This window comes from Aspergillus eucalypticola (genome assembly GCF_003184535.1).
Source record: "Aspergillus eucalypticola CBS 122712 chromosome Unknown BO83scaffold_6, whole genome shotgun sequence".
Classification (NCBI taxonomy): Eukaryota; Fungi; Ascomycota; class Eurotiomycetes; order Eurotiales; family Aspergillaceae; genus Aspergillus; species Aspergillus eucalypticola.
In genome coordinates this window covers 968555-992910 of record NW_020290280.1, presented here as the reverse complement: position 1 = coordinate 992910, position 24356 = coordinate 968555, and the positions used below count along the sequence as shown (strand labels likewise).

Below are 24356 nucleotides of genomic sequence, written 5' to 3'. Positions count from 1 at the left end.
GCACTAGCCACCTGTACTTTGATTTAGGTGGAACTTGCAAGCTGTGTTCAGGATGGAACAAAATGACTACGAGTTAAATGCTGAGGGCCAGTGCTAATGATTATAGCTTTTGAACATTATGTTTTATGTACGCGATCATGTTTGTGACCGAAAATGGAAGAATGTTTATTGTCGTTGTGCTTTTCGTTGCATCAGAATGGCGAGTGGGATGTCTTCCTCGTCGTAGAATTCGACGTCCTCTTCGACCCCAAAGTCACGTAGCCGCTCGCCCTCAGAGTTCTTCCACCCTTCCTCGCCATCTTCGGGCTCAGTACTATAACCTGGCGAAGATTCCCGAGAAGAGCCGCTTTGATTTATTTCTTCCTGTGCCCGATCATGGAAGCGCTTACGGCGTCTGATTTCCTGGCTAGCTCTCGGCGCACCTCTGGGCCTTTCATCCATCCTCCTGTAGATTGCTGGAGTCTGGGGCTCGACATCATCCATGGCTGTTCTGGCTGTGACCGGGATTCTGTCTGGGTCGGGAGGTGGCCAAGTAACATTAGGATCTATTTGGGGGTCAGCCGTCATCAATGTCGGAGCCATATAGTTTCACTAACCTTCAAAGTCGTTCACTTCAAACTCTAATCCTGTCCGACGATCAGGAGTTCTGGCCAGCGGCCAAAACCAGCTCAGAACCTAAATAGCAGATTAGCTTGCAGCAGAGAAAAAGTATGTTAATACAAATCAACCAACATTTGCAGTTCCGCCCATTCCAGCCTTGATATTGGACCAGATTCCAATATCGTACGGAAACTCTTGCTTTTTGATCCGGATCCTGACGCCACCTGGTCCGGTCAAATACCCACCGAAGTGACGAGACCGACGAACCAGCGTTTGATGTCGTTCAATTTCCCATTCTTCGATGGTTGTCGTATTAATGCTCATAGACCAGATGGTCCGACCGAGAAGTATCATGAGAAAGAAGACCGTGAAGCTGTTCACTACAAGGAGAACGAATAGATGACCCATCTGCAGCGCACTAGGGCCTAAATACTAAGCAACTTCTGCATCAGCTTGCGTCATCTCGTCTAGAGTTATCATCTTACGCTCGGACGATTCCGGGACGCCCAAATTATCGACGCTCTTTCATAGAGAAGAGTCTCGAGATAAGACATTCCTGTTACGGCATAGAACAGAAAACGCACGAAGTGAGGGAACGTGAAGTGCGAGACACAGTTCGAGGTCCATGGGCAATGATGGTCCATCTTTGGGATGCATCTGCAGCTGGCATCAGTATGAAGCCCTAGGCTATTGATTTGATATAACTAACCTTTGGCACGTTCGACAATGGTGGGCTCTTGGCGGCTTGTATGCCTCACATTTACGGCACCATCGTTGACGACCACTAGCACGGTCGGCTTCGAGTTGCTTACTGTCTAATGGCTTCCAATCTCTGGGAATGCGACCAGGATCTACAGTGCAAGTTCGATAATAACATATCCAGATGCACAGGGCAAAGATGTTGAGGCGCCATAGCTCGGTGTCCCTGAGCGGAGCTGGCTCGAAGTACAGAAAGAAATACTGCGAGCTGTACGCGAGAAAGCTAATCAGGATGCAAACTGATGGAATCGCCAGTTGCGACAACCGGAATGAAGAGCTAGCCATGCTGATCGCACATCACATCTCCGAGTCCAACCACTGGCAGCACGCGATAAGATGATGGAGAGGCAGACAAGACAGAATGTTGTCGATGTTGACAAGCCACGTGGTGTGGCTGACTCAGCGCACGTGATCAATGACCCATGTTGTGCGTGGAAATACTCCTTCACTCATTCTCCATCTCCATTGATCATCAGGACAGTCTATTGCATCGTATACTTCATCTAAACTCTGTTGTATAGTATATATTTTGAAAGTATTCACCGCTCATCTTGTTCAAAGCCACCCAAATGACTGACCAATTACCTGTGTTCCGTTAAGGATGCCAATCGCCGCGCTGTCGCCTGAAGCGGTGCGGGCAATTGGCTCCGCGTCTGTTATTTCCGATCCCTGCTCCATTGTCAAGGAGCTCCTGGACAACGCCTTGGATGCCACAGGTACTTCGGTCTTCATCGAGATCTCACAGAATACACTTGACGTAATACAAGTGAAAGACAATGGCCACGGCATCCCCACCAGTGACCACCATTTTGTATGCAAACGCACTTTCACTAGCAAGATTCAATCCGTCGAGGATCTTAGAACTATCGGTGGGAAGTCCCTAGGTTTCAGAGGCGAAGCGCTTGCTAGTGCAGCGGAGGTATCCGGTGGCGTGACCATCATCACTAGAGTACCGCATGAGCCGGTCGGGTCTTCTATCAAATATGGTAGAAATGGCGAGCTCCTAAGGTGATTTCCACCGCCGATTGAGATAGTCCAAAGCTGACCTACGTAGTACCCAACGAGCGTCACATCCGGTAGGTACCAGTGTCCGCATAACGGACTTGTTCAAACACATTCCTGTCCGGAGACAAACTACGATAAAGAACGCTGCCAAGACGCTCGCGAGGATCAAGAAGCTCGTACAATCATACGCTATTGCTCAGCCCTCCAAGCGTTTATCCCTGAAAGTCCTCAGAGCAAAGACAGAGACGAGCAACTGGATGTATGGCCCAGGCAAGGACGCTTGCCTCGTGGATGCTGCATTAAAGGTTGTTGGCACCGAAGCTTCCTCTAGCTGTCTTGTCAAGGCCTGGCCACCTGAGAATGACAGCGACAGGTCTTTTCGGATACTCGCGCTTCTCCCAAAGCCAGATTCTGGTATGTAGCTGCTCTGTAAGTACTTGAATGTGGCTGACAGAGTCAGACCTTGCCAAGGTGAACGGGTTGGGTCAGTATATTAGTATCGATGGCAGGCCCTTATCGACCACCCGAGGGGTCGCGCAAGATACTGCCAAATTATTTAAGTCTTATATACGCTCACTTGCTTCCAGTCAGGAGCCATCTCCAAGCATTACTGATCCGCTTCTGTGCCTTCAGCTCCAGTGCACTAATGCAAGCTACGACGTCAACATTGAGCCCGCCAAAGATGATGTCCTTCTCGAAGACCAGGAAGCGCTTCTCTCCTTGGTGGAAGAGCTTTTGTGTGATGTGTACGGTATAGAAGCAAAACCAACCGAGAAATCAAGGACCGCCAATAAAGAAAAGGAGCCTGCTCCTTATAGAAACTCGTTTGACATCCTTCTTGCCAGGAAAAGTCCGGATGACTCACGGGCAAGCAGTTACGCCTCCTCAACACCACGGACCCCGGCTGTAGAGGAACAACATAGCACACACACAGAGAATCGTCTGAAGCTGAGAAGTGCGAGCAGCATCCCCTGGTCAATACCTAAAGAAAGCATGCCGATGCCGACACGCAACGTTTCTTCGTCGCCCAGTGATACGGACAACACAGGAAGGAGTGAAATTGTGCGATATCCGACTGAAAGCCGAAGAAACTCATGGGAGAGACTGCAGACAAGCTCTCCAGGGTTCATCTTACCGAGTCCCTCTGCCAGCTCGACGACTGCTCCTGGCTACGTGACTGAAGCTCAGTCTTCGCTGTCTAGTCTAGGAACACCTCAAACTCCTCATCCCAGGACAAGGCAAGCCTCAATAAACCATAGCACGCATCTTGGAAACGGAGCCCTTGATAGCTGGTTAGGGAAAACCCCAGTCCCCTTGTCTCAGCCAACCATTGGTGAGGTACCTGTAGACGATGGAGACGAGCGCTCATTGCAGCAGTTGGCGCAAGAGCGATTTGGCTCATCAGAAAGGCCACCAAATAATACAGGATCAATAGAGAATGGCGTTGCTACTGCTCAGAATCAATATCCCGAGACCCAGGCTAGCCCTGCAGAAGCAGAAACAGAGCCAGAAGAAATTGGTTCTCCCTTGCTTGGAAGTACCGCAGACTCCAAAATCAGAGAAGATCACGCGCCTGCCCCTGAGAAGTCCTCCACTACTCTACGCCAGCTTCTTTCAGGAGATAACCACCAGGAGCTGGACCGTGCACTTGACTTTGAGAACCGCAAGAGGGAAGCTATCCTTAGGCATCGAGAACAACTTAGAAGTCGGCGAAACCAGACCACAACGAGTTCACCCCATATGAGTCGTTATCTAGCTGCCAAGGCTGCACTTCACAGGCAACCCGACGTTGACCGAGAAGACGAGCCGACCATGAAGCCCGTGCTGAGTCCACATGACCCACGGTCGCGTTTAATGCGTTACAGGGCGCAAGATCAGAATGAAGATGGTATATCAAGAATTAGAAGGATCAACACAGACAAGTTGCCATTGGAAAACATTCCAGATGGACATGAACTATATAGTCTGGGTCTGACCCAGCAGGCCGACATTTCGCTCATATCGACCACATACGACCATATAACCAAGACAGACCTGTATACTGGATGTGGAGATCAATTTGTCGCCTTTGACCATTCACATAAAGATACAGAGAGGGTACTTGATATCTGGAGGTATCGACTTATCAGTATAATGCAGAGCAATTACCAGACTGAAGAACGGTCGGGATTGCCGGATGTGCATTTCAATTTCTCTCGTTTAGCGCAGCGCGGGCAATCCAAGTGATACATAGCATTCTTTATCTATCTTATCTTATCTTATCGGCGCCAGCTAGCGTGACCTGCTTTGCATGAACTTTCCCTACCTAGACACAATATGTTAATACGTTAATATACAAGGTAGCAAACATAAATCTGAACTAATGTATCCATGCGCAAAACCTCGGCAGGAGTGATCAGGGTTCAGTCTGGCCCTGGCAGGCGGCTCCACTAGCCCGCAAAGCAGTGAACGTCATCGTCATGACGCCGTTACATAAGACTGACATCAACTGACACCCCCCTTCTATAAAACCAAATCCAGTTCCTCCCACAATCCCAATCTCTTTCAACTTCAACCACAGTTGAGTGATCATCACAGTCAATATGAACATATCCGGGAGCGCTCCCTTCGGGAACGACTATATCCCACACCCCCACCCTCACCCGCGGCTTCACACGGCCGACATCGGGATCTTCAAATCGACCATCCTCCCCTCCTTCACGCTCCACACGACTCTCGACATCGCTGCCTTTATCGCATCCAAGGCCACCGACCGCGCCGAAATCAAGGACTGGTGCTGGCCTTCTAGTCAAGTCATCAACGCCTGGTGGAGCGCTATCGGACACCAAGTCTACTACCACAACATCTCCCCACAAACTGCCTGGTCGACTCTTTCTTGGACGGAAAAGGTTCTCTTGACTTGTGTTACGGTCTGGGGTACTCGGCTTTTTACTCGCATCGCTTCTCGGACCATCACCCGCGGCAAGGATGACCCTCGCTATGACCAGCTGAAGAAGGAAGACCCCAATGGGTTCTGGACCTCGGCTCTGCTCAAGCAGTATCTACCTGAGGCGGCTTTCCTCACCCTGATCGCCCTGCCCTTCACTGTGCCGTTTCGGTTGACTTCCTCGACGTTGTCGCTGGACGGCGACGTCCAGTCTGTCGTGCGCGCAATCGGTGTCGCACTCTTCGGCGCTGGATTCGCCATGGAGGTTATGGCCGATGCGCAGCTCGAGATGCACCGTCAGGAACGGACCGATCTGTGCAAGCACGGCGTGTGGAGTATCGTCAGACACCCCAAGTAAGTTATTCCTTCCCATCCTCACTCTCATACTTCTTAAGGATCTCAAGCTAATGAAACCAGCTACCTCGGCGACACCCTCGTCCACATCTCCTTCGCCGTTCTCAACATCGCCAACAACTTCAACCCGATCGTCCTACTCGGTCCCCTGACCAACTACTTCTTCCTCCGCTTCGTCGGCGGCGACCGCCAGACCGAAGCCAGCCAGGAGACACGGTACCGCTCTGAGGACTTGCACAAATACGAGCAGCTGCAGAGTTGGCGCCGCGAGAAGAATAGTTTCTGGCCCGGTTTCACCGAGGTAGTGAATCCCTGGACGTGGGTTGTTCTTGGAGCAGGCGTGCTGGGCGTGGTCGCAGAAGAAGGTATTCGGGGCTGGCTTACTCAATAATTGAAGTCTCTCAGTCAGTTAGTTTATGTATGAACTAGTCATGAATTAATAATACCAAAAGTCATATACATGAATTCATTCAACCAATAATGAGGGTTAGTACCCCCTCCCCCTCTTGAATCCGTTCAACAACTCCTCCCCTCTCTCCAATCTCCCCACATTCTCCCTCATAATATCCAGCGAACGCGGAATATACTCCCTCCCTGCGGAGCTGACATGCGGACTGATCTGCACATTTGGCGTGTCCCACAGCGGACTATCCTCCGGCAAGGGTTCCGGGTCCGCCACATCCAGCGCAGCTCCACCTAGCACTCCCTCCTTCAGCGCCTTAATCAGCGCATCCTGATCAAGCACCTTGCCGCGAGAGATATTCGTAAGATACGGACGCGGTCGACCCGCAGACACACCATTACTGAGGATTTCGAATTCCTCAGCTCCAAGCATGCGGGTGGTCTGCGGAGTCAGCGGCAGCGCGATCACCAGATGGTCGAGCCCCAGAGACAGGAATTCGTGAATTGAGGCTTTGTCTGTCCCATGGTGCCAGGATACAGGGATCGTGCCGTCGCGATCGCCGGTGCCGGGGACGATGTAGCCGTTGTCTTTCCGGGAGGCAGGAGTCGGGCGAGGAGAGGCTGTGTAGGCGTGGACTTGCATTCCGAGGGCCGAGGCGACGCGGCCGACTTTTCCCATTGTTAGTAATTTTCTTGATAATGTGGAGAGGGAGGGGTGCGAATGTACTTTGTCGTCCGATACTTCCATATCCAAGGATTCCGACTTTCCTGCCAACTTGATCATGGACAGTATTCATGAAGTCGACATTCTTGGCCCAGATATGTTTCTGTTGGTTCTCGTGAGTGTAGACGAAGCGTCGCGAGGCGACGAGCCAGTTCATGATGGTCCATTCGGCGATTGGGGGGCCGTGGATGCCGGAGCTGGAGGTGAGAGGGATGGAGGTTTCTTTGACGATGGGGTGGGAGAGGAGGTGATCGAGTCCGGAGGAGAGGGAGTGGATGAGTTTGATTCTGTTTTTAAATTGAATTATATTAATTTCGTTCTATTTCTGTAGCTGATTTCCGGGGTGACAGGGGGGAGGGTTTACTTGGATGCATCTTCCGGGGCTGGGAGATTGCTAAAGGTGACGAGTAGAGTGGTTTTGCGTGCGATTTCTGGTATGTTCAGCTAGTTAATGATGGGCTCAGGGTGAACAGGGATTGAGATGCAACCACTGACCAGCAGGAATTGGCGCGAAATTGGGTAGCTGCAAGATGGAAAGTTCGGCGTCGGGGAATTTGTCCTGCGTCTCGTCGATCAGCCATTGCGGAAGATCGCGGGCGTAGGTGATGACTAGGTGCTCTTTGACGGGAGGTGCCTCGCCCATGTTGAGAGTACTACAAGGCATATATTGGTTGAGAAGGACAGATAAATGGAATTGGGGATTATAATGAGGGATATCAAGGGAAGCAATGGCGCCATTGAGGGGATCTTTTGCGCTTCTTTTATTTATGCGCCGAATGTCCGGCTGCAGGCGGATTAATAAGCGCGGGGAGGAGATGTCGGAGATTTAAAAAATGGACCCAAAGAAAGAGAGATAACAGAGATAGGAAAAACATCTTATCATTCTTTTCTTGTCTACAGCCCGACTAGTGTGAAGCTGTTGAGATACATAACAGATGTCTATACATAATACGCATAACTGATGTTGCTTCATGGCAGTCCGTCTTACTCTCACACCAAGACTCTCAACGAAATTAGCCTCGGCCCGTATGGCCATGACCGATCGGCGGTTCGCTTGCAGACGTCGCGCTGGATAGCTGCAGCCCCAAGTTTGTGTTGCATCTGACAGCCTCACATCCATGGTTCGGGCAGCCGCGGGCATCGCCTCAGCCCGCCATCCCAGTGACCTGTTTTTGCGACCAGTCAGTCCGTTAAGCTGTGGAGATGCCAGACGGGATGCAGAACACGGGTTCATCGGGCGCCAAACTTTTTCTCCGACAACCAACACAGTCACACAGCGGGTGAACCCGTCGCGAACGGGTGGACGGGCAATTTAGAGCTTGTTTTCCATGCAGGATGGTTTGTTTGCTTTGACAATCTCCATCAGCCGCACTCGTGTTGCCTGTCACATCATAATCGGAACAATGGCACGGCGAATCACATTGCGATCCCTCGGCTAGTTCGTTCCAACACATCCACTGGCTATCCACTGACATTCAGTGCTCAGGAACGCCAGGCCCGTTCAGCTGCCCCCAAAGCTGTCCACTGCATGTCCACCATGAATGGCCCACTGCCGACAAGCCAATCGGTTCCAACTTCCACCTCTCATATCTCACTGCTGGCCAAGGTGCACGTCCCATGTCTCGTGCCGAACTGTGTCGATCGCTGTGGGTCGAGGGTCCAGCCCGCCAGCTCTCTATCTTCAGAGTTTTGCCCGCTGAACCCTCGACGGTCTGACACCCCAATAATGGACCAATGCAGGGTGTTGTTTGGCTTCTTTCTGCTATTCTTCCGCTCAGCGCACGGCATTCCCGTCCTTAGCAGAAATTGTGGCGCCCTTCAAAGTGTGCTGAGCAACCATCAAACCCTCCAACACCATGCCGGAAATGACGAAAAGGAGCTTGGATCAAACACCACCCCGCTACAAATAAAGGGGTTGGACCCTCTTCACGAGCAACTCAACCGCACACAATCCGCTACTCTTTTCACCCTCTCCTCTTCCTCAACTCACCATGGCCGTCCCTAATCGCCGACCAAACTTCGCCCGACGGCTCCTCCACGCCGCCTTCGATCGCGAAGAGCAAGGCCTTCCTCCTATCCCACAAGGGCATTCTCATCATACTAACCCACCCTATGACATCCCTATCCCGAACGGCAGCGCGAGCACTGCCCAACCCATGCCCACGCCTCCAACCAACATCCCAACACACGGCCCCATGCCAACATCGCACCTACCCCCAAACAAACCCCCTCTCACCATCTCCACGACACAAGCCAGCTCCCTCATCCCACCCCAAGACAAACTCCTCGTCTTCCGCGCCCTCACCGGCATCGACAGCATCCCCGCTCTCAACACCCTGCACCACTTTAGTCGCAAGGCCCCCAACATCGGCATCTACACGCGTGTCGTCGAGGCCGAAAAGTCTGCTGCCACGCGCTACCGCTTCTTCAGCATCCTCATCAACGTCTGTCTTGGCATCCAGATTGTCGTGGCCGCTGCCCTAACGGCTCTTGGCGCCGCCAGTGGTCCGCACTCTGCTGTGACGGCCTTTGGCGCCATCAACACCATCATGGCCGGCGTGCTGACCTACCTGAAGGGCTCGGGGCTGCCGGATCGCTTGAAACACTATCAGAACGAGTGGCGGAATATACGGGAATATATCGAGCAGCGCGAGCGCGAGCTGTGTCTGGCTGGTTGTTCGTTAGATATTCAGGACGAAATCCAGTTCATCGAGTATATGTATGAGGGTGTCAAGAGGGAAATTGAAGCTACGAAGAGCGGGGAGAATCGTTCGAATGCGAGAGAGGGATTGAATCGCCGGGCATTTTTACCTAGACAGGGAGGCCAGGTACAACAACATCCCCAGGGAGAGGGACACCACGACTACGGCTACGGCCACCAGGGACAACAGCCGCAGGCGTACCCACACCCACACCCACACCCACACCCACAGGCACCGGCTCAGGGTCAGACCCAAACTTACCCGCACGACCCGCGGATGTCGAGTCCAATGCGGAGTCCGGAGCCTGTCATGTTGGAGAAGACTCATTAGACCCCAGCTACAAAGGGTTCAACGCATATTGATATATGTATCAGAAATCTAATGATAATGTTAATGTCTACGATCACTAAAGTACAGGCATCCAAGCGGATTAACAGGAAATGGTGGTGGCCTGACAAGAACCTACTAATGCATCTTAGCGCCACACTAGTCCAACCAAGTGCCGGGCAGTAATCCTCATCTCACTCTCAGCCATTCATGTCTTTGCACCGATTATTTAGCGCGAATAGATACTATCTTAGCGTTAGCAAAAGAATCGTAATCTCCGTAAGCCGTGCTGGCAGCCTGGCACAGCCAACTAGCTGGCTATTTAATTTTAAAGCGATTCCTGGCTTTTCCTCTCACACCTTGAGTGTGTCATTCTGTTCTGTTCAGCAAATCCAACTCCCAGTACTTACTAAAGCAACAACATCACAAGTCATAAGAAAGGGATTCAAAATGCTCAAACAACTCCCCTGTACCCCCTCCGACGCCGACGCGCTCGCAACCCTCTACCTTCAATGCTTCACCACGCCCACAGACCAACGTCTCTGGCCCAACACCCCCGAGATTCACTCATGGTGGGTAGTCAGCTTCACCCGAAAATTGACGGAGGGGCTTGATAAGTACCACATCCTGAAGGTCATTGATACGGAGCGAGATGATGATCTGGTCGGGTTCTTGGAGTGGAAGCTCCCTGCCCCCATACAACAAGATCATCCAGCGAACGGCGATGAGAATAAAGACTTTGCTGAGGGTAAAGACTCCGAAACTCAAGAACTCCTCGCCACGTACCCATCTCACGTCGGTGATATTGAGCTTCTCAAGGAAACATTGGAGCAGTTTAAAACAAACGTTGAAAGTATTATGGGGGAGAGGAGGTTTTATTGTATGGGACACCTTTTTATCTTTCCTCATTTCTTGGACTAAGTGGTTTTGGTCGTGGATATGGCTAATTGATCAGATCTTAACATGCTTGGCACGAAGCCCGAGTACCGACGACGAGGCGTCGCGTCGAGGATGATCAAGTGGGGAACAAGCCGCGCGGATAAAGAGGGTCTCGAAACGTTTGTGGTTTCTGCTCCTGGGGCAAGGCCCGTGTATCTGAAGCATGGGTTTGAGCTTGTTAGTGAGGGAGAAGATCTGGGTAATTTTGTGCCTTGGTATATGGTTCGGAAGCCCACAGTTGAGAGGAAGGAAAGAGGAGGATTTGCGAAGTGGTTGTTGGGAGTCTCTGCTGTGCTTGGGGTTGGGGCTATCATTTACCAGAGAATTTATAGGAGGGCGTTGTAGACGCAATATTCTTGTAAATAGATCTTTCATTACTTGCTATTAATCCTTTTAATCTGCCATCAACTTGAGTACATATCTCATCACTCATTCCATGTCACATCACATCAATTAGCACCCATCTAAGCAGCAGCCCGACCCTTCGTCTCAGGAACAACCATCCAAGCACCGCCCATGATCACCCAAATCGCACCGCAGAACCACACCGCAGCGCCATCGGCAACAGCACCCTCAAATGTCGTAATAATACTAGCAATCAATCCAAACACTCCCCAGCAGAATCCCACAACTCCCAGCCCGAAGCCCCGGAAGGGAGCCGCAAACACTTCCACCGAGTAGGTAACCAGGACAGCCATCGTCGCCGTCTGCAAGAACGACAGGATACACTCAAACGCGAGCAGCGCATCCCTCGAGCGCGACACCGTAGCCAAGAACATGAACAGACCCGTCAACACAGCGATGATAGATCCCGTGCGCTTGCGACCCAGCCCCTTCGCCTCGATGAGGAGACCCACCACGATCGGACCAGGGATTGCGCACAGCGCCACATACAGGTACCGGCTGTACAGGTATCCAGTAGTCACGGAGGTAGCCGATACCGCATCGACGCCCTTCGTGGCGAGGTACTTGCTGATGTAGGTCTTGTGCAGGGTAAAGGTCAGTCCGGTGATGGCCCAGAGGAGACAGAGAACGGGGAAGCCGATGGCTCCGGCAGAGGACAGAAGGGACTTGGTGCGCGACTGGCGGCGAGACTCGGGGGCGCTGGCGTCCACGGTTGAGTCGATGCGAGCAAAGGAGGACTCCTCAAGCCAGGTCTTGCGGTTGCTGTAGGCGGCAATGTCCTTGACGAGCTGGGTAGCTTCGGCGTCGCGGCGTTTGGAAAGAAGATACTTGGGGGTTTCGCGCAGCGGGAAAGTGAATCGGCACAGGTATAGGAAGAGTGTCATGCAGCCGAAGGTCCACCAGACATAGCGCCAACCCTTGTTGGAGACGTAGTGGCATTGCGAGCTGCTGCTACTACTGCCGGAATGGTCGGCGCGGGATTGGTGTGACAGGGCTGCGCTGGTGCTGACCTCGTCAGGACCGGTGCCGCAGGTGTATTCGGCGATGAAGGCCCTGTGATTGTTAGATGATGCGATAGGTCATTTGGCGATGGGGATGTAGACTCACCATCCTACAGCCGCCGCTACCAGCTGGCCCAGTCCCCACATGGCACCCTGCATGGAGACAAGGAACTGGTGAGATGCGGGAACAGATTCGAGCAGTACCATCGCATCCATGACCTGATTACCGGCCACTGCAAAGCCGACAACAAATCCAACCACACAAAGTCCGGTGAAAGACGGCATTCCGGCACCGACGAGACCACCCATGCCCATCAGGACCAGGGTGCTCGTGAAGATCCACTTCCGACCCAGCATGTCGGACATCCAGGGCCAGGCGGTGGCGCCGGTAGTGAGTCCGACGTACAGACTGATGAAGAGGTAGGCTTCTTTGTTGTCGGTGTAGAAGAACTGGGCTTCATTGGCACTGGAGGGGGCGATGACCGTGAAAGACATCAGCCAGAACTGTATCTATTAGTAAATTCCTCGATATTCTCTCTTTTGGTAACTGTCTTGACATACACTATCGAGGAACCATCCCACACTGGTAATAATGAACAGAAACCAGTGATACAACCCCATACCCATATCCAACATAGCCTGGTTCAAAAGCGCTGCCTTAGCCGCATAGACGGCGTCTGTCCCAGCGACAGATGTCGGAGTGTCAATGGTGGATCCATAGACATTGGTATGCGGTCTATCAGTGGGCGCTTCCTTAGGACGAGCCGCTTTCTCAACATCCGCCACCAAAGTAGAAGCAAAGGCACTCTGGGCCTCGATGTTTCTCTCACGAGTCACGCCATCACTGGCCGCTGCAATATGGTCTGCACCCATGTTGTCCAGACTAATCATTCAGAAAGCGCGAGCAGTGCGAGAAGAGGGGAAGTGAAGAGCCGGCAGCGAAGAACCCCGCTTTATGTAGACGCAGAGACACTGCGGATATCACCCGATAGCCAAGCCCTCAAGTAAACTGGATCACATTTCTTATCTTTGATTGGTACGTAAAAGCTTGCCGCGGAGATATGCGGGTGGTCGTGCACCGTGAGTCACGCCGTGATGAAAGTGATATTGTCTATACCAACCATGATCTTGGTAGACATGACAATAGCAGATATAACATTTTTAGTACTCTAAACTTCTCACCAGGCATATTTATTTCTGTAAGAATGTGCGCAGCAAATCTCATTAAAGCGAGTTGCACGCGTGGAAGAGATTTCACCCGCCAGACCTCGGAGAAAGCTGAGACCCACCTTGATGGAGGGGGCAGCGCGTCCTGTTCTTGGAGGCTTCCGGGCTGTCGAATTAGAACGGTGGAATGACTTGGAGCGGCATTTGAGATGTATGCCATTGGTAGTTTGAATTTTCATCCCGCCCAAGCTTCTTCAGGCGTGAAGAGTACTGTAGCAACGCTCGGGTCGAGATCATGCCATTGCGGGCGAGACCCCACCGGTGAAGAAAAATTTGATCATGTTGATAAGTGATAAGGGTGGATATAGAGCATACCTTATTGGAATGCTTCCATGGTTCAAAGATCTTATCTTTGACCCACAGTTCACAATCCTCTGATTGTGTCATGGCAGTGGTAGGATAGCTGACTTGCAGATCAAGGCATATCACTGTCTCAGGGTTTTATGTGATCTGTGGCCTCTTGCTCAACAAAAACTCCGTACTTGAAGTAGATCGCTTTCCAGAAAAGTAATTGTCTCATGAAAGCTTCATTTCGATGCTAAATACATTGCGCCACGGATCCCAAAATATCCTGCTGCCTAGCAGGACCACACTCCTCTACATCAGCAGTATGTCGAACTCAAGTCCATTAGTTGAGCATCAGAAACACCACAACACACCCGAAGTCTCCGCCAACCGGCAATTGTAGGAGGGGTAACAGGGTAGTCGTCGAACCCTGCATGCGGAGTTTAAGCTGAGTCGAGAAGGGGGTAACCCAGGACTTGTAGTCGGCGGAAGCCGCCGTCGGCCGAGCATACCTAATTCGGCAGGCGGAAAGGACTTATCAATCGCCAACTGGTGAATCCGACGTCATTGGCTTACGGACTGACTTCATCGCCTACAGCTATATTATTAATGTCAATACCTCTCAGTTGAGATATAACAGCGCTACTCTCCAAACGTAACAAGACCTAGGCTGTAACTAAGTCTTTTGAAAAGCATATATCCAGGCAAAATGACCACTCTGCCCAAGATCTTCATGTACCACTCCACTCGGTCGTACTACCGCATATAAATCTCGCTAACATTTGACCTCCAGCACCGGCGCAACCGGCTACATCGGCGGCGATGCCCTCTACGCTATATTCGCCAAGCATCCTGAATACAAATACACTGTGTTGGTCCGGTCTCCGGAAAAGGCCGGTCAGGTCCAAGCCCAGTACCCTTCTATCAGAGTTGTCATCGGCGACCTAGATGACTCTGCCCTCTTGGAGAAGGAGAGTGCTGAAGCTGATATCGTTCTACGTATGCGCACCCCTGTTCTCTAGACTCTACCGCTCTGGCTATCCAAGCAGTGTACTCAAAGAAATACATAGACACCGCCGATGCCTCCGACCACGAAGGTGCCGCGAACGCCATCGCCAAAGGCCTATTGCTAGGCCACAGCAAAGAAAAGCCGGGATACTGGCTGCATACCGGCGGCACGGGTATCCTTACGTTCCATGACACGGATCGGAACGTGTTTGGTGAAGGTAGTGACAAGGTCTACGATGACTGGGACGGAGTGGACGAATTGTTGAATCTCCCGGATCATGCGTTTCATCGCAATGTGGATCGGGTAGTACTTGAGACGGCCAAAGTGAAGGGGGATGTGGTGAAGACGGCGTTGGTGTGTCCGCCTACTATCTATGGTATGCTAAAATTCTTTTCTTGAAATTAAGGGTGGATGTGGTATTAATGGGTGTTGTATAGGACGTGGTCGAGGCCCTGTATCCGTGCGTGGACGACAAGTCTACGAGCTGGCCAAGGTGACCCTGCAACTAAAGAAGGCACCACTCATTGGAGATGGCAAGTCGATCTGGAATAACATCCATATTCACGATTTGAGCGAGTTGTATGTGTTGCTTGTAGAGGCGGCCGTGCATGGACGGGATGATCCTGAGCTGTGGGGGGAGAGAGCATATTATCTCACTGAGAATGGGGAGCATGTTTGGGGTGAGCTGGCTGTGGCAACGGCGTTGACAGCGACAGAGCTAGGTTTGCTTCCTGGAGTCGAGAAGGAGAAGATCAGTTTGGAGGATGCGAAGAAATTTGGTGGCTATGAGGCGCTGAGTTGGGGTTTGAACTCTCGGGGACGTGCCAGGAGAGGAGCCAAGGTGTTGGGATGGACGCCGACGAAGCCGAGTATTGAGGCGACGTTGCCGGAGATCTTGGAGGATGAAGTGAAGAGGATGACCACTCAGGCACAGAGGGCATAGTTCGGATGCATGCGGGGATAGAACTATAGCTAGCTATCCAGCTTCATCTACGCGTTACATGCACTACCCGATCGATACAGCAGATTGCAGCCTACTCCTCCACCGGCGTATCCACCCCCCTAATCAACGTCTTAATCCCCTCCCCTCTAGCCGTGGTCTCCCACGCCTCAACGGCTTCCTCAAACCCGACAATCTTCGTAATAAAACCTTTCAGCGGAATTCTCCCCTCCACAGCCATCTGCATCCCGAGCTTATAATCCCCTGGCCCGTACCGAAAACACCCCTTAACCACCACCTCTTTCCCAACCACCGTCCCAATAGGAAAATCCACACTCTTCCTACCCAGCCCCGTCTGCATAAACGCCCCTCCAACCTTCACAACCCTTATCCCAAGATTAATACAAGCCTCTGCCCCCGTAGCCTCAATAACAACATCAAACCCTGCATTTCCTTCCTCATCACCATCGCAGAACCCCTCAACCAGCCTCCCCCCATCCACCTCCCCATCCCCAGACGGAACATACCCACCTCCCCAAATCCCCTTACCCACCACGCTCTCCGCAAACTCCAACTTCTTCTCACTCAAATCCACCCCCACCACCCTACTTGCCCCAAACTCTCTCGCCACAGCCATACACAACACGCCCACCGTCCCCGCCCCAAACACCACAACATTCATCCCAGGCTTCACCCCAACCTCCCTTACAGACCGTACCGCCACCCCCAACGGCTCCAACAGCGTCGCCTCATCCAATCCCAACGTCTCCTCCGGGATACGATAACAGTAATCAGCAGGTAATTTGAAGAAGCGGGTAAGCGTGCCGTGACATACACCCGGAACGGCGGCGAACTTCATCTCCCGGCAGAGATTGTACCGTCCGGATTTGCAGAGGTTGCAGCGGTGGCATGCGTACCCGGGTTCGAGAGCTACGGGGTCGCCTGGTGTGAGGGTGGTTACGTCGGGCCCGATGGCGTGGACGATGCCGGTGGATTCGTGGCCCATTGTTATAGGGTTGGAGGGGGAGATGGGGCGGTGGATGCCACCGTGGAGGTAGAAATGGACCTGGATATTGGTTAAGAGCTGGGTGGGTGGATAAGGGGGGGAAAGGGAGAATGGAGGGAGGTAATGTACATCGCTCCCGCAGACGCCGGTGTAGGCGATGCGGACTATTACGTCTGTTGGGGAGGTGATGGTGGGGATGGGTCGGTCTTCGTAGCGGGCGTCGTGGGCGCCGTAGAGGAGGCACGAAGGGTTGGACATATCGGTGAGGGATATGGAGCCCATTTTTGTATTTGCTTGGTGATGAGCTGTTTGGTGAGTGAGTGAGTGAGTGAGTGTAATCACAGAATAATAGTGGGAAAGAAGGATTAATCACGTTAGCTAATGAAGATATCGTTTAGCCCGCGAACAGTCTAATTTAAGATGCGGGGTTTCGCCGAGAGAGTCGCCGATGGGAATAGGTTGGGATCGTCGTGAAGATGGGACCATGTGGAGGTCTCGGTTAGCCCTACAGTCACTCTAGTACTGGCGAAATATGTTTAAGATTGTATAAATAGGCTAAATATTGTCTAACTTAAAAATTATGTATGAAGTTCTAACACGAAAACCACATTAGCTGGCATGCACCTTGTCCGGAGTATCAGACACCGATGCCATCGCACATTCCAGAGCACTCTTCAAGTCAATATGGAACAATGGCAAGTTCACCCCAGTCACCACCGCCGGCTTGCCACCTCCGCGTCGTTGTACAGCTGTCCTCTCCGAGCCCTTGGCTGCCTCGTCCATTTCCCGTATACTCAGGACCCCGGCTTTCTTGTCATCCCTACTCTTGCTCTGTTTCAATTGATCGCTGGCTTGCGACTCGATATCACTGGCGCGCTGGTCCGAACTATCTCCAGAGTATACTGCCTCCGTGATGTTGAAGATTGGCTTGAGTTCGGGCACATCCAAAGGCCGACCGAATCCCGCGGCAGCGAGAGCCCGCTTGGTCCATCGGTTGTTGATATGAGCGAAGTGCCACTGGACTCGGTCCGGGGCTGCATACCGGTCCAGCTGGTTCCGGACATCGATTAAGTTCTGGACCGAAGTCACGTCAACATTGTTGACGGCGGAGAAATCAAGGATGACTGCCCGTAGCAAAGGTTTCTCTGTGGAGTTGGCGATTTGTTCGGCCTTGCTTTTGCGAGGGGCGGGGTCATTCCATGGTCGGTCGCCGGGGGTTGCGTATAAGGAAGGATTAGTGCGTCGGGTAGATTCGAAGATGTGTTCGACCAGATTGTCGGTATAGTGGTTGGCGTTGGGGTAGTTGAAGCCTTCGGAGACGCGGTAGATGAAGATGCCTGGTGCGGGCTGGGTGATGGGGATGGTCGGGTTGGAACCGTCGGTGTGCTTTAGGGGAAGGAAAACAGTTCGACTAGAGGTATGCTTGTAGTCGGAGCTGGAAAGCTGAGCGCCGGAAATGAATTCCTTGGCTGATCCGGTTTCTTCTACAAGGTGGTCGCCGATAACGGAGTGGATCTGGACCTGGCCGAGGAACTGACCACGGGCTTTGGCGATGCGGAATAGCAAGACTGCGACCGAGATGCAGATTGTGCAGTAGATGCCGTCTTCAATGCTGGAGAAGATAATGACGATGATTCCGATTAAAGCAATGACAGCATCAAGAGGTGAGACGAGCCAAAATTGGTAGATGACTTTAGGTGGTGTGATCAAGTCGCCGACGGCGTGAATAATAACAGCAGAAAGTGATGAGCTGGGAATAAAGAAGAACAGAGCTGGAAGGGCGTAAATGGCAAGCAGAACAACAATGGCAGTGATGACGCCGGCCAGCGGCGTCCGTACACCGGACTTGGCTTTGATAGCAGTGCGAGAGAACGAACCAGTGGCAGGGTAGCCACCCAGGAAGGGACCGAGGAGGTTTGAGATGCCAATAGCGATGAACTCTTGGGAAGGATTGATGGTGTAGTTGTTGACGCGACCGAAGGATTTTGAGATAGCAATATGCTCAATCACCAAGACAATCACTGCTGCCGGCAGTTCTTTTGCAAAGGTCTTGATAATATCAACGTTGATTTTGGGAACGCCCGCATGCTGAAACCCATAAGGAACTTTGCCCAGCATCTTGAAGGCCGGATTGTTGCGACGATGGAGATTGACTGCAGCACTAATCATCGTATAGAACAGGATCACAAAGACGGTGCGAAGGGTATTCAGGAAAAAGAAGAGCTTTGCCTTCCGAGGGTATTTCCTGGTTCCATAGTTGCATGCCGCGCGGATGGCATATAGCATGGCAAGTGCCGTCAAGCCCATGGCAGCATCCATCTGCGAGGTGGGCAGATATTTCAAGGTATTGATGATGACCATGTATGTCGATCCACGGGTAGAAAAATCGGCCGTTTCTCCCAAGACTGTCTTGACTTGTCCGACGCACACATTGATCGCAGATCCGGTCATGAAGGCGGTAATCGCAGGAAGAGGGATGAAGTCGACGATGAATCCGAGACGAAACAGGCCAATGAAGGTCACGATCGCACCGCAGATGATGGCAAGGGCCCCGGCGATCGTCGGGCCGTCGACGTCAGGGTAGTCTTTCTGAACTTCGATGATGATGGTTCCAACTAAGGTGGACATGACGGCCACCGGCTGATCGGGTTAGTTGTTAGTCGTGACAAGGGAGTGGAAGACCTACACCGATGGTGATATCCTTTGATGTGGCGAAGAACCAGTATACTAACACGCCCATGAAGGAGGAATATAGTCCATATTCGGCAGGTAACTTGGCTAGGATGGCGTATGCCATGCCTTGTGGGATGACCACAGCCCCAACAGTAACACCTATAGATGTAAGCCTCACTCACTTCAGTAACTTTTATGAGGCATCTCACCTGCGATCAGATCACCGATGAACCACTGCATGTTGTAGCTCATGATCCAGTGAAGAAAAGGGAACAAGTCGTAGAAATAGCGACCAATTTGGCGACGTGATGGTACGAGCTCGCGCAGCCATTCACCGGCTGTTGGCTCTGTTTCGACATAATGACCAGCAGTATCTGATCCATCACGAAGGTATGGGTCGGTGTTCGATGACAGATCGATTCCGAGCACCTTCGCCAGAAGATGGCCAACTTTTGTGGTCATTTTCCGTGTCAGCAGACAGAGCTTTCAGATCTGTGGCATATACCGGTCAGGAATGGGATCTGGAGGGGAATAATAAATATTAAGCTTATCGCGTGAGAAGTCCCAGATATTTTATCAGAGGACAGGGGATCGATGTCGTGATTTTAGCTCCGAAATGGCAATGCAGCTGGGGCTTGCCATGTGCCGGCCAGATGCACCTCCACGCCCATGCCGAGCGCGCATTGGCCTTTTTCGACATGGCTGAACCACAGATGAATAAAGAAACACGAGACTAAGTGATTGCCTTCTTCTTGGTCAAAATGAGCTGAATGACGATCACTCGTAAGACGTTAAATGGGTGGCATTTTTCGTGTTCGCCAGGAAGGCTCAGTCCTGGCTTATGTCTGCAGGGATCCCTCATGTAACCCAGTAAGCGCTGCTAAGAACAGACTCTAGGCGGTCCTTCCACGGAGCTAGTCCTACTTCCGTGGTCTAATGTTATTACAAACGGAAAAGAGGAAATATGAGGGGCACGATGCAATCACCCAAGCTTTCTGCAACCTGGACCAATCTGTGTGTCTATTGTGCTGCGTAAACAAACGGGATAGGGTTGGCCCAGGGTCCACAAAAGCAGACCCATCTATCATGCTGTCGGTCTCCATGGTCAGAACTAAGGTAAGTGAAGTGCCAATCCAATCATACCATAAGTCTGGTATGCCACTCACATCCACCTTTATTTCTTTCTGCTGGCTGGAAAAGATCTACTCTAGGTATTTCCCAAGGGGCATTACTGAATAAAGTGGAGTAACTTGCTCCACAAGGCTGAAACAACTTGTTTTAAGCATGTTACGGTGGTGGTTGAGGGACCGCATCAGGGAAGGGTCAAGCTCAACCGTCTGTATTAATGTGGAACTCTCTCTACTGAACCAGGCTTTTGATATCACCATCAGACACAGTTTTATATAAGACTTTAATATTCTATATGACGCCAATGCTATGGTTTACGGCGCCATTGACCAGGTTTATCCTGGGAGGGGCGACGTGGCCGGGAAGTGGCCGAGTCCCTCCACTGCCATGGCGTATTTTTAGTCCCGAGCACGCCATCAAGCTAACCGTGGGATGCATTTTCTACCACACACAAACATCCCACATTTCTACTGAAATCCTTGCATGTGTAGCGCCAATGTGCGCTTAATGAGCTGCTGCATCCTGCCAAGAAGCCACAAATACTCTATTCGCTTGGCCCTGCCGTGAAACCCACAAGGCCTCATACGACCGCCAGATAGAACACACGAGGAACACGGAAAGAGAGAGCTACACGAAAGAAGCAAATCCTAAAGGGCACTCTGGCTCTGTCTCGCCTTTCATGATGTCAAACAAAAACGTAATATGGCGATGTGTGTGGTTGGGCAACCAGTGATCTTCGTTCTTCAGATCCTGCAACAAGAGTAACACGAACCGAGATCAGTAGCAACTTGTTGGCCATACGAGTGGGCTCAGCCACGTGGAGTATATTTCAGAGTGCTTGTCATCTTGGAAAACCCCGTGGCTTCCACTTCCACGAACTCTATCGTCGGATAGAACGAGTGCTGCAAAGAGGCACCCAAAGCATGAGAGCATACGAGGAGATCTGATTTCTGGGCATTCTCATGTTCGTAGCCATGAGATATTAAGCTTTCGTACAATTCCAGTAGAAGTCTGTGGGTACGAACCCTGGACACAAGGTTCTTGCAGACAAGGAAAACACCAAACGGTGTCTGGTGTGTGCTGAACGGGAGGTCCTAAGATTGACATCCTCCTGAAAGGGGGAAGGCACATGCTTGATTTCCTAAATCTATGATTAGGGTTCTGTTCTGTGCCTCAATCAACAAAGATAACCATACTCGATGAGATCCAATGATAGGCCGTGAGATTGGCTCGAGTCGCTGTTGAATAATTTTTCCGGGCAAACGGCATGTCTTCTGTACCGGAATTGACCCCAGCGAGATATCTTAGTCCCACAATATTGTCATGCTAATGTTCAATTATGGTGCAAATACATTGAATTGTCCATCCATATTCTGAGTCATTAGCCAAAGCTCGATATCCAGAGGAAGGTAACATACCCAATCGACCAGATCTGCATCCATCCATTCTCGGATATTTTTCAAATCTTCAGATAGATTTTGGAACGGGGTCTCTGAGCTCCCTGCTGGTGGTTCGCCTGCCCCTGCTTGGACTCCGAGAATGTATGCTTAGTTGACTGAAATTGACAGAATAAATTAGTTAGCTTACTGTAAATGGCGAAGTATGTGATACGCTCTGAGACAGATATGACCGGCCCGACAGATCTTTCATGCGGGCAATCAAACTCTCAATCTCTTCTCGAAAAGATTCTAATTTATGTTCCGTGTCGTCTTGGAGACACGAATTCAGGGCCACGGCTGCATGGAGTGCTTTCAGACTCATCACCCCACTAAGCAACCAGAAGTAGTTTCGAAGGATTGGAGCTTCGTAGAGTTGTCTGTGAAGGGAAATCAGAGCTGCGCTAGAGCTAATACACCTTTCTCTGGAGATTGCAAAAAAGCAAGATGCTTTGGAAAGGTGAAACGGCCGCTGTAGCAGAAGATAGAGATGATGCGCGTACGTCTGTAAGACGCACCAATAGGCGTAACGATTAGAACCCAAAATATTGGGAGAGCCATCAACCATATAGGCCGCATCCCACCGTTCTTGCTCCACCGCTATCGCAGCATCGAGATCACGCAAGGCCTGCTGGTCGAGACGTGAAGACCCCGAAGTATGACGACAGATCTGAGTGGAAAGCCGGAACAGTCGAAGCTTGGCCATCATGACTGACATCTGTGTGCGCTCGCTACAAGATTTCTGCACAATGCCCTCGTTGGTAACATCAACTTACTGAACATCGGCAGGTAAAGGGATCTTGAATGCTGAGAAGGTATGACATATCGAAATTTCGGGAAAGCATTCCCTGATACGTGTGCAATGTCAAAAGACCAGCCCAACAGCGTCGCCGCCTTCGGTCTCGATGGTGCCCAGGTTCTTCTGTTCCATATTTCAACGTAACGCAATGCCAATATTCAATGTCATTCCCAACAGGGCCCAGCCTTGGTCGAAAGATTCATTGTGAAAGAGACTGTATACCACCATTAATAGAGCCTCGAAGGTGCTGATTGTGTGCCTCATCAAGAAATCGCCCTGCAGAAGGCAGGTTATTGCAGTCCGAAGCAGACGGCGAGACACAGAAACCGTGATAGGAACCGTGCTTGCAGCTTGTGTGATACTCGAAGGCAGCTGAGACCAGACGCGCTTTAGCCTGGGGTCACTTTCATCTAGAGTGTTCAGAGACAAAGAACATAAAGCGAAAAGCACAGCTAGCCAAGGTAAGTCGACATCTTGAGGGCGTTGCATGAACGCCGTATACTGTTTCTGGAAAGTTGGACCATGAAGAGTAGGAAAGAATGCGAAGAAATATTTAAAAAGGTGTGAAACCAGATAGTCGCAACATGACTTCGGCGGAAGCGAGTCAATCACCTGGAGAGAGATGCGAGGGCTTATAGAAAGGGGTGATAGTGTGCCACTAACATCCTCTGGCACAGGGCGCTCAAGCACAGTTTCCCAGTGTACACCGGGAGGTGATATTTCTACTTCAGATATAGTCTGTTCGGGCTGCGAAATTGAAGAGTTGGCACCTTTTCGTCTCGGTGTAGCCGGAGATCCTGCTCCGTTACTCAACGCAGATGACGCCGATGTGGTCACGGGCTTCCTGCGGGTTTTCCTTGATACGGATGGACCAGCAGGGGCCTCGTATGAGCAAATGGACTCGCGCTTGCGACGCTTGCACGCACCACAAAGATGCTGACGATCGCATCGCAACTTAGAGCGTCAGCATTCCTCGCAATTAACAGCTTTGCGCTTCCGCCAAAGGAATTCGGAGACTTCCTGGATGGCCCCGTTATGGATCAAGTTGTTGCCCAATATTCTCCTCGTCGAGAATGAGGACAAACAAATACACGGAAGCCTGGTTACTATTCAGGATAAGAGTCCGAGGTGGAAAATGTTGGTCGGAGATAGCATTGATTCAGTCATTGAAGATTGCCACATAACGTAGAAGATCGGTGCCCGTTGGTGAGGGTCGGAGCAAGAAGTTCCCATTTAACACATGAGAGAAGAAATTTCTATGCAACCACCTTTCCCATAGAACCGGGAAAACCTGGTCAACAACATTCAGTCCACCCGTTATGAAGGAATGTATATACCTAATCATATCCGTAAGGCGTAATGAAGCGTCTTTTCACTGGTTCATAGCTTGAGGTTGTCTAGTTCAAGCTAGGTCACATGATTTCTATCAACTTACCAATACCAGAAAATGCAAACTGTCATACAGTTCACAATATATATGGACTTATGGCAAAAAAATAGCAGATGGATTCTGCATATTCCCAGGGTTGGTGTATGGAATAGACTACCGTGTGTATCTAACCAGATTTTCATAAGTACTATTGACGTTTAGGCTGTATTGGGTTGCATAAAGTCGATCAACTCAACTCCGATGGATCGGCGATAGAGGCTAGCGGATCGGAGATGCTATGACTATAGAAGTCTGTTAGAGTCATTCTTTCTTTGGAAAC

The 24356-nt window shown here is 51.2% G+C and overlaps 11 protein-coding genes across 11 annotated transcripts; 5 read left to right on the top strand and 6 right to left on the bottom strand.

The window, feature by feature from the left end:
- Positions 1 to 120: 120 nt before the first annotated feature.
- pfa4 (putative palmitoyltransferase with autoacylation activity Pfa4) lies at positions 121 to 1677 on the bottom strand. Its single transcript, XM_025535892.1, has 5 exons — positions 1310 to 1677; positions 1086 to 1257; positions 733 to 1032; positions 597 to 675; positions 121 to 545 (listed from the first exon to the last, which is right to left on the bottom strand). Exons 1-5 carry the CDS (start codon positions 1642 to 1644, stop codon positions 166 to 168), a joined length of 1266 nt encoding a protein of 421 aa, XP_025390745.1. The 5' UTR covers positions 1645 to 1677; the 3' UTR covers positions 121 to 165.
- A 283-nt stretch (positions 1678 to 1960) lies between these two features.
- Positions 1961 to 4666, top strand: BO83DRAFT_406592 (putative DNA mismatch repair protein; the record flags this gene model as incomplete). Its single annotated transcript, XM_025533888.1, has 3 exons — positions 1961 to 2367; positions 2414 to 2778; positions 2825 to 4666. The coding sequence occupies 3 exons, from the start codon at positions 1961 to 1963 to the stop codon at positions 4588 to 4590; spliced, it is 2538 nt and encodes an 845-aa protein (XP_025390744.1). The 3' UTR covers positions 4591 to 4666.
- A 224-nt stretch (positions 4667 to 4890) lies between these two features.
- On the top strand, positions 4891 to 6162 carry BO83DRAFT_415396 (DUF1295 domain protein). Its single transcript, XM_025534634.1, has 2 exons — positions 4891 to 5644; positions 5708 to 6162. The coding sequence occupies exons 1-2, from the start codon at positions 4947 to 4949 to the stop codon at positions 6033 to 6035; spliced, it is 1026 nt and encodes a 341-aa protein (XP_025390743.1). The 5' UTR covers positions 4891 to 4946; the 3' UTR covers positions 6036 to 6162.
- BO83DRAFT_307711 (D-isomer specific 2-hydroxyacid dehydrogenase family protein) lies at positions 6132 to 7413 on the bottom strand (the record flags this gene model as incomplete). The annotated part of the gene is made up of 4 exons (XM_025527344.1): positions 6132 to 6715; positions 6774 to 7057; positions 7135 to 7201; positions 7266 to 7413. 4 exons carry the CDS (start codon positions 7411 to 7413, stop codon positions 6132 to 6134), a joined length of 1083 nt encoding a protein of 360 aa, XP_025390742.1.
- A 1247-nt stretch (positions 7414 to 8660) lies between these two features.
- On the top strand, positions 8661 to 10025 carry BO83DRAFT_217372 (uncharacterized protein). Its single transcript, XM_025526777.1, has one exon. The coding sequence runs from the start codon at positions 8762 to 8764 to the stop codon at positions 9800 to 9802; it is 1041 nt and encodes a 346-aa protein (XP_025390741.1). The 5' UTR covers positions 8661 to 8761; the 3' UTR covers positions 9803 to 10025.
- A 76-nt stretch (positions 10026 to 10101) lies between these two features.
- On the top strand, positions 10102 to 11153 carry BO83DRAFT_435542 (GNAT family N-acetyltransferase). The gene is made up of 2 exons (XM_025535891.1): positions 10102 to 10679; positions 10755 to 11153. The coding sequence occupies exons 1-2, from the start codon at positions 10250 to 10252 to the stop codon at positions 11081 to 11083; spliced, it is 759 nt and encodes a 252-aa protein (XP_025390740.1). The 5' UTR covers positions 10102 to 10249; the 3' UTR covers positions 11084 to 11153.
- An 11-nt stretch (positions 11154 to 11164) lies between these two features.
- On the bottom strand, positions 11165 to 13145 carry BO83DRAFT_217236 (sugar transporter). Its single transcript, XM_025526776.1, has 3 exons — positions 12706 to 13145; positions 12251 to 12648; positions 11165 to 12196 (listed from the first exon to the last, which is right to left on the bottom strand). Exons 1-3 carry the CDS (start codon positions 13033 to 13035, stop codon positions 11203 to 11205), a joined length of 1722 nt encoding a protein of 573 aa, XP_025390739.1. The 5' UTR covers positions 13036 to 13145; the 3' UTR covers positions 11165 to 11202.
- A 1119-nt stretch (positions 13146 to 14264) lies between these two features.
- On the top strand, positions 14265 to 15818 carry BO83DRAFT_333517 (nucleoside-diphosphate-sugar epimerase). The gene is made up of 4 exons (XM_025528345.1): positions 14265 to 14391; positions 14450 to 14655; positions 14727 to 15041; positions 15103 to 15818. Exons 1-4 carry the CDS (start codon positions 14366 to 14368, stop codon positions 15606 to 15608), a joined length of 1053 nt encoding a protein of 350 aa, XP_025390738.1. The 5' UTR covers positions 14265 to 14365; the 3' UTR covers positions 15609 to 15818.
- BO83DRAFT_356468 (NAD(P)-dependent alcohol dehydrogenase) lies at positions 15700 to 16974 on the bottom strand (the record flags this gene model as incomplete). Its single annotated transcript, XM_025529201.1, has 2 exons — positions 16741 to 16974; positions 15700 to 16671 (listed from the first exon to the last, which is right to left on the bottom strand). The coding sequence occupies exons 1-2, from the start codon at positions 16891 to 16893 to the stop codon at positions 15700 to 15702; spliced, it is 1125 nt and encodes a 374-aa protein (XP_025390737.1). The 5' UTR covers positions 16894 to 16974.
- A 201-nt stretch (positions 16975 to 17175) lies between these two features.
- BO83DRAFT_333510 (SLC26/SulP family anion transporter) lies at positions 17176 to 19774 on the bottom strand. Its single transcript, XM_025528344.1, has 3 exons — positions 19494 to 19774; positions 19298 to 19443; positions 17176 to 19251 (listed from the first exon to the last, which is right to left on the bottom strand). Exons 1-3 carry the CDS (start codon positions 19744 to 19746, stop codon positions 17221 to 17223), a joined length of 2430 nt encoding a protein of 809 aa, XP_025390736.1. The 5' UTR covers positions 19747 to 19774; the 3' UTR covers positions 17176 to 17220.
- A 1975-nt stretch (positions 19775 to 21749) lies between these two features.
- Positions 21750 to 24108, bottom strand: BO83DRAFT_461185 (fungal specific transcription factor domain-containing protein; the record flags this gene model as incomplete). The annotated part of the gene is made up of 11 exons (XM_025537244.1): positions 21750 to 21785; positions 21831 to 21943; positions 22077 to 22148; positions 22170 to 22228; positions 22268 to 22448; positions 22470 to 22559; positions 22584 to 22602; positions 22630 to 22696; positions 22793 to 23601; positions 23632 to 23710; positions 24083 to 24108. The coding sequence occupies 11 exons, from the start codon at positions 24106 to 24108 to the stop codon at positions 21750 to 21752; spliced, it is 1551 nt and encodes a 516-aa protein (XP_025390735.1).
- Positions 24109 to 24356: the final 248 nt, after the last annotated feature.

What these genes read in the sequence shown, in the direction of transcription:
- pfa4 (XM_025535892.1), bottom strand. Translation starts at nt 1,644, where the DNA reads ATGGCTAGCTCTTCATTCCGGTTGTCGCAACTGGCGATTCCATCAGTT. An exon ending in CGTCCCGGAATCGTCCGAGC is followed by an intron (nt 1,033 to 1,085) that starts GTAAGATGATAA and finishes GAAGTTGCTTAG; the next exon opens with TATTTAGGCCCTAGTGCGCT. An exon ending in TGAAGTGAACGACTTTGAAG is followed by an intron (nt 546 to 596) that starts GTTAGTGAAACT and finishes ACCCCCAAATAG; the next exon opens with ATCCTAATGTTACTTGGCCA.
- BO83DRAFT_415396 (XM_025534634.1), top strand. Translation starts at nt 4,947, where the DNA reads ATGAACATATCCGGGAGCGCTCCCTTCGGGAACGACTATATCCCACAC. An exon ending in AGTATCGTCAGACACCCCAA is followed by an intron (nt 5,645 to 5,707) that starts GTAAGTTATTCC and finishes TAATGAAACCAG; the next exon opens with CTACCTCGGCGACACCCTCG.
- BO83DRAFT_217372 (XM_025526777.1), top strand. Translation starts at nt 8,762, where the DNA reads ATGGCCGTCCCTAATCGCCGACCAAACTTCGCCCGACGGCTCCTCCAC.
- BO83DRAFT_435542 (XM_025535891.1), top strand. Translation starts at nt 10,250, where the DNA reads ATGCTCAAACAACTCCCCTGTACCCCCTCCGACGCCGACGCGCTCGCA. An exon ending in GGGGGAGAGGAGGTTTTATT is followed by an intron (nt 10,680 to 10,754) that starts GTATGGGACACC and finishes CTAATTGATCAG; the next exon opens with ATCTTAACATGCTTGGCACG.
- BO83DRAFT_217236 (XM_025526776.1), bottom strand. Translation starts at nt 13,035, where the DNA reads ATGATTAGTCTGGACAACATGGGTGCAGACCATATTGCAGCGGCCAGT. An exon ending in TGGGATGGTTCCTCGATAGT is followed by an intron (nt 12,649 to 12,705) that starts GTATGTCAAGAC and finishes TAATAGATACAG; the next exon opens with TTCTGGCTGATGTCTTTCAC. An exon ending in GTAGCGGCGGCTGTAGGATG is followed by an intron (nt 12,197 to 12,250) that starts GTGAGTCTACAT and finishes TAACAATCACAG; the next exon opens with GGCCTTCATCGCCGAATACA.
- BO83DRAFT_333517 (XM_025528345.1), top strand. Translation starts at nt 14,366, where the DNA reads ATGACCACTCTGCCCAAGATCTTCAT. An exon ending in ACTCTGCCCAAGATCTTCAT is followed by an intron (nt 14,392 to 14,449) that starts GTACCACTCCAC and finishes TTTGACCTCCAG; the next exon opens with CACCGGCGCAACCGGCTACA. An exon ending in GTGTCCGCCTACTATCTATG is followed by an intron (nt 15,042 to 15,102) that starts GTATGCTAAAAT and finishes GGTGTTGTATAG; the next exon opens with GACGTGGTCGAGGCCCTGTA.
- BO83DRAFT_333510 (XM_025528344.1), bottom strand. Translation starts at nt 19,746, where the DNA reads ATGACCACAAAAGTTGGCCATCTTCTGGCGAAGGTGCTCGGAATCGAT. An exon ending in CATCGGTGATCTGATCGCAG is followed by an intron (nt 19,444 to 19,493) that starts GTGAGATGCCTC and finishes TTACATCTATAG; the next exon opens with GTGTTACTGTTGGGGCTGTG. An exon ending in CAAAGGATATCACCATCGGT is followed by an intron (nt 19,252 to 19,297) that starts GTAGGTCTTCCA and finishes TAACCCGATCAG; the next exon opens with CCGGTGGCCGTCATGTCCAC.